This window comes from Cyphomyrmex costatus, unplaced genomic scaffold, assembly GCF_001594065.2.
Source record: "Cyphomyrmex costatus isolate MS0001 unplaced genomic scaffold, Ccosl1.0 scaffold1609, whole genome shotgun sequence".
In the NCBI taxonomy this organism is placed as follows: domain Eukaryota; kingdom Metazoa; phylum Arthropoda; class Insecta; order Hymenoptera; family Formicidae; genus Cyphomyrmex; species Cyphomyrmex costatus.
This window is the reverse complement of record NW_017275620.1, coordinates 4228-11179: the sequence shown is the minus strand read 5'-3', so window position 1 is coordinate 11179 and position 6952 is coordinate 4228. Positions and strand designations below refer to the sequence as shown.

Here is a 6952-nt window from a genome sequence, read left to right as displayed (position 1 = left end):
CCCAAGGCGTCTAAGGTAGGTTTCCATTACAATGCCTTACTGATGAGTCCAGTAATGGAAACCGGGACGAAACGCCAACTTGTGATATTCTTCGCAGTCATTATTTTCAGATTTTCACAGATTTAAAAATTATCATTATTTCATTATTAAATATTAATATATGTCTTTCAACATATTATTAAGATCTAATTAAGATGCTATAGCATCAAAATTTGTTAGATTGTGATGTCAATTTAACTAAAGTGATATTACCGCGGTAGTTAAAACGTATGCGTCAATGCTGAAAATCCATCAGCGTCGCGAGGAGGACTACATACGCGGTACATAATTTCACACAATTATAATTTACATTAACATCCTGTTACAATGACTCGAGTAGGCATTGTCACTTTCTATAAAAATAAAACATTAATAAAATGTATAATGTGTGTTAAATAATAAACAATTATATTATTAATATTATTATAATAGTAAAAAGCGCATTACATGTTTCGGCCACGGGTTTTGGCCATCATCAGATGTACAAAATTTAAATACGAAGTAAAGCATTATAGCAGACTAGAGACGGTTTTAGTTAAGAATTAATAAAAAATGTACAAAAAATATAAAACTAACAGAAAAATTGAGTGACTGTTCTGAGAAACTTGGATACTCGTCAAGCGATTATTTGACCGGTTGCATAGATATCATGATTCTAAGAAAATAAATATTTATGTATTAAAAACTAGCATCCTTATCTCTCAAAAAATGAGCTCACCTCTGGGTTCATTAATTGTAACACAAAATCCGAATAAGTTTGTAAAAAAATGTCACAAGTAATAAAATATTTAACATACAATGATATGTGTAACGTCAAAAGTATATAACGATAAAATAAACCGCCTAACTGTTCTGCAGAAAGTACGAGGGTCGTCTGAAAAGTTTTGAGCCTAATATAAAAACAAGTAATTTTTCGGTCAAATTCAATTTTATTTTTCCACATAGTCTTCTTTTAAGTCGATATATTTCTTCAAAGAACGTGTTTGTCATATATTGACTAAAGAATTAGGCATGCGTAAGTTAACCGCGCGTTGAGTGTCGTGCTTGCTCACTCTGGATCAAAACCGCATTCGAATGAACATTTCTAAGGCCCTGTTGGAGTGGTTTAAGCGAAACAAGTCGGACTTTTTGCGTCGATTAATAACGGTTGATGAAACTTGGGTCCACGATTTCACTCCTGAAACAAAAGAACAATCAAAACAATGGACTGTGAAGGGTGAACCTGCTCCGAATAAAGCGAAGACGGTTTTATCGGCGAGAAAGGTGATGGTGACTGTTTTTTGGGACAGTCATGGAATTGTGTTGATCGACTATCTTGAAAAAGATAAAACAATAACAGGGACGTTTTATTACGCATCATTACTTGACAAGCTGAAGGCAGAAATTGAGAAAAAACGACCGCATTTGAAAAAGAAGAAGGTGCTGTTCCATCAAGATAACGCACCGTCTCACACTTCGGCGATTGCTATGGCAAAAATTCACGAATTGCGATTCGAATTAATTGACCATCCACCGTATTCACCAGATCTGGCTCTCAGCGACTTTTTTCTGTTTCCTAGGCTTAAAATTTGGCTCGGAGAACAGAAATTTTCATCGAACGAGGAGGTCATCGCATCCGTAGACGCCTATTTTGCAAAGCAAGACGCTCAGTATTATTTGAATGGATTAAAGGGATGGGAGCATCGCTAGAAAAAACGTATCGACTTAAAAGGAGACTATGTGGAAAAATAAAATTAAATTTGACCGAAAAATTACTTGTTTCTATGTTAGGCTTAAAACTTTTCAGACGACCCTCGTATAATGAAAAAATCCTGATGATGCAAAGTCAAACTCTGTTTATAATCGGTATATAAGATTTATGAAGGCCTTCTGTGTCTGTCTGTAGGTCAATACTTGACGAGTATCCAGGTTTCTCAGTCACTCAATTTTTCTGTTAGTTTTATATTTTTTGTACATTTTTTATTAATTCTTAACTAAAACCGTCTCTAGTCTGCTATAATGCTTTACTTCGTATTTAAATTTTGTACATCTGATGATGGCCAAAACCCGTGGCCGAAACATGCACTTTTTGCTATTATAATAATATGATTGTTTATTATTCAACATATTACATATTTTATTAATGTTATTTAATATTTAATTTTTATGTTAATTTTTTTTATATAGTTAAGTCAATATATTTGTGTCGATACAATTTTTAATTTTATATGTTTAACTCTTATTAGTCTTTTACCTATTTATTATATTTTTTCAATACTAAGAGTCCTTTATTTATATATTTAATTTACATGGACTAAGTTTCGCGTAAGAAGTAAGAGGAGTGTGTGAATATGCAATTGTAGTAATTTTTGACATATTTGTAGCACCGGTTAATAATATTACTGTGATTATAATTAAGCACAGGCATATAAGGAATAAAATTGGAATAAGAAATAAAATTAATTTTCCTATAATTATAAATTGAAATCAGTAAGTTAAGAGATAATTGAAATTAATAAATTAATAATTGAATTAATAAATTAAGAGAAATAATTAAGAAAAATAATGATAAATCTTTGGCCGAAAAATGAATCTTGGAGCTTAAATATTCATATGCAAATTTTTGAAGATACATTTTTCAGTTTCATTAATTGCTCGATTGATTTGATTTGTCGGACTTGAAATGCAATTGCAAATGAAAACTGAAATATTATTATCTCAAATTACATTCATCAATTTAATAATGATGTTAATAAGCATCTTACAAATCTGTAAAAAAGAACTTATAATATCGTAAAATACTGTTATATTTATACACCTTTATGCAGGAAGAACTTTATTCTTACACCAAGCTTACTCCGCATATTGTAAATATAGACAGTGCCATTTCCACGCGTGGTGAGACTTATCTTGGATGCAGGTTTAGCTTCCGTATTCTCGAGGTGAGAGCCTATTGTTTGAATCTTGCAGATTCCAGTTTTCTTAATTCTTGGCGTGACGGCGGCCACGCAGCTGATCCTGCTACCTTATGGCTATCTAGCGAATCCGCCGTTTTCGGTGTACCATCAGTCGCAAGACACGCGTGCCGGAGTGCACGCGTACAGATATGCCGGCGATTCGTCCGCCAAGGAGGAAGCCCGGGGTCTCGATGGGGTCACGCGCGGCTCCTACAGTTACCTAGACGCGCATGGTATCCTGCAATCCGTCTTCTACGTCGCGGATGAGGACGGCTTCCGCGTTGCGGCGACAAATCTTCCTACCGACGGTAATTCATCGTTCGAGACCAGTGAGATCCTCTTAGCCAAGTACGCCCACCCGCAGGAATTCGTGAAAGCTGCCACCGAGGAGAAGAAGAGACGCTTAGTGAGTCGCAGGAAGCGCAGTCTCGATGTACCGACCGATCATGATCATCAGACAGAAAATCCGAGTTCCCAGGGAGATCAGGTCGATCCGGACTCGGCGGTGATCGCCTCGCTGAAGAGTTCTCACGAGCTTCTAGCACCAAAGGAAAAGTCCGATAAAGGTCGGACCAATCGCGACACCGCCGCCGCGGGGCCTATTGTTGGTCCCGTATACAGCCTCCTAGACTCGGCTCTGATCCCAAGATTGACCGGTGCGGTGACTTCTCACCAAAGCCGCGTCGATGTTCACAATAACATTCGTTTGAAGGCTGTTCAACCCATCAAGACGATCGGAATTCTGTCGGAACCTGCCGAGACGGTGATCCTTCCCAATCAGATACCTTTAGTGACTTCTCATCAGAGTCGCGTTCAGGTACATAACGATCTTCGCGTCGAGGTGCCAGAAAAACTCGTCAACGTGGAAACGATCGAAGTTCAGCCGCAGATAGCGGAGGCGGCCGCCGTCAAATTGCAGCCGCTTTCGCTCGTCTCTGATCTTCCCGATTACAACGAAAATCGAATCCAGCTTCACAGAAATCTCGGATTGGAAGGCTCAAATCGCAAGGATGCCATGAAGATTGATGCAGCTGGTCATCGTTGAAACACCAATCGCTGCTGTACGTACGGTTCCGGTCACCGTTAATGAAGCAGTTCCGATCACCACCAAGCAGACACTTCCAATCCTCGTTAAGGAAGCGGTTCCAATCGCCAAGGAGGCACTTCCAGTCGTCACTGCCATCTCCAATCAAAATAAAATTCAGATTCATCGCAATACCAAACTCGAAACTGTACCGGTTGCGAGCGAACCGACCTTGTACTTGGCAACTTCTTATGCTCGACCAATTAGCACTTGGTCGATCTTAGCACCTATCGCTCAATCCTCTCAATATCACCATCAGATACATTCGAATGAAAAACTCGAATTGTCAGAATAAGGATTCGGTTGTTTTGCTCACTGATATTGCGAGAATTTCCTTTGCGCGTTTATATTTATTTTTATTGATCCTTTTAATGAATTTTTCGTAACACAATTGATATTTTGATTGATATTTGCATGAACAATATCATTTTTTAGATTTGATACGAAAGCAAAGAACTCTCAATATTAAATACAATTATATAGGGCATATTCATGATAAAAATCATTTTTTAGTTTAGCTTTTTACGAAATAGACTAAAGTTATTAAACATTTTATAGATATTTCTTTAAATCAATACTGTATTTTTATCTTTTTAGTATAAAAGTAATTATTAAAAGTAATATTGAAATCGCAAAACTAATCATAACAAATACCTAGACTTTAAAGAAACAAAAGAAAACGCGCGGATAAGTCACTTGCATCATGCTCAAATAATTAGAATATAAGGCATTGTCTTCAGCGAGAGCTCCATGAACGACTGATTGATGACAAACTCGCTCTCATGATAGCTTGTTCTTTGGATATCATTATTATTCGTCCTCTTGCATTCATTTATTCTGTAACTCGTATTTTACAAATCTGTATTAAATTATTGTACGATTCATTAAAATTACATCAATTTTGTATGTATAAATTATTACCTTTCTCTTGCGTAAGTTATCACCTTTGTCATACATAGATATTTGTAGTTTTCCATTAACATTAAACTCAGATAATTCTCTAAAACTCAATTGAATGCACGTTCCTCTTTGTTTTGACGAGTGAGATTTAACTGAATGAGATTCAATTTTTTAACAATCTGCATAAGCTCGAGACCTCGTACTTTACTGAGTCTTGTTAACTCACATTAAAAGTGAGATTTATAAATCTGTATTGTTATAGAATAACTTTGTTAACTCAGAGTAAGCTAGTATAATGATGTTATTATCTGAATATAAAATACACTCACAACTTTAGACTCATAATTAGTACTACTTGTATGAAAATAAAAAGCAATTATTGTAATACTGAGCTAAATCGAATCTTCGTTGTTCGGATACACTACATAATTCCCGACAATGTTAATCCAGATGATAATGTAAATTGATATCCCGCGATAACAATGAGTGGATTTCCATCATCAAAGAAATAATCGGCGTATTTATTCGAATCTTTAATTAGTCACGTCGAGTCCAATTCGTTTCCTTCGAACGTACACTGAATTTATATCAATACCTAATCTTTGGGAGTGGGGAGGGGAGTATTTTTTACAATCGACCGTGTGTATGTGCCGGATAATTTGTCGCCGCCGTTTTACGCCCGATATGGAAATCGTGACCTTGACATCGGAATCTTACCGTCGTGAATATATTATTACGACGTTAAAATTTTCATGCACAGATATCGTGTGTCCGTCGAATAACGATGAGAATAACGGAGGAATATGCGCGAGCGAATCCAGCGTGTGTCCCGTCGAGTCGTGTATTCGCATGCTGGAGAGAGGCATCTGACAGGATTATTTTCCGCAGGTGGTACTGAGCGCTTCGGGCAGAGCCGTCTTTAAGGCTGGGCCCGCAGGGCCCGGGCCCAGGCCCCCGAGGCGGTAAGGGGCCCCATAATTCTGACATTTTCAATATTTTTACGACATGCATTATGCAATAAAAATAAGATTCAAAAAGTTTTTCTTTATTTTAGTTTTATTACGTATTAATAATCTTATATTATATACATAGTTTAATTACTTAAATCTAATAAATATATAAACAGCTTCTTTAAAAAACCTTTTTCCGTGATTTCATTGCAGCAAAATCAGCTATTAATTCCTCAAAATCTATTGTTTTTAATAGGTCAGATTCTATGCTCATTAGACTTAGGTAGTTTAATCTTGATTGTCTCATTGTACTTCTAAGCTCTGATTTTATTAACTTTAATTTTGAAAAAGAGCGTTCGCCTATGCAATTGTACTAGTACGAAAGTGTTTTATCTGAGGATGTGAGATTTGCCGACACGAGCCAAAGGCGAAGAGAAAACACTTTCGTACGTGTGCAATAAGAAATTTTATGTAACGAGTGGGGAAAAAACCGCACGAAAGTGCTATAATATAAAGTGATATAAAATATTAAAAAATATCTATATACGTAAGCAAGAAATTAAATGTACACGGTGGAATTACGGAATTTAAAATAAAGTAAAGTCAATTGAAAATTTATCGATATCAATCCCTTACGGAGGCCCTAGTCAGTCCTGGGCCCAGAGCCTCATCAATCCTAAAGACGGCTCTGGCTTCGGGTACGTTGAATCGAGTTTTAAGAACAAGAAGAACGTTTTATAGAGATGTGAATATCGATTTATTCCAGACGAGCCTGATTCTCGGATTTGTAAATCATTCTCGTGAAATAGAAGTTCGTATCTACTTTTGCAAGAATTTATATATCGTATAATTACTTTATATTCTTTGATTTATAATATTATAACATCTTCATTTATGTACGTGTATATGTAATAATTTTATCGCTACAACAGTATCATTAAATTATTATTATCATTATATGTATATGCATAATTATTACAGAGAGAATAATTCATAACTATTAAATTATTGTGCAATTTCTAAATTATCGTAGCCACTTTTTT

General features: G+C 35.9%; 1 protein-coding gene across 1 annotated transcript; it reads left to right on the top strand.

Annotated features, from left to right (window-relative positions):
• Positions 1-2840: 2840 nt before the first annotated feature.
• Positions 2841-4354, top strand: LOC108771567 (uncharacterized). The gene is given in 3 exon segments (XM_083287316.1): positions 2841-2885; positions 2989-4001; positions 4003-4354. Coding segments are annotated over 3 exon segments (1410 nt in total).
• The last annotated feature ends 2598 nt before the right edge of the window (positions 4355-6952 follow it).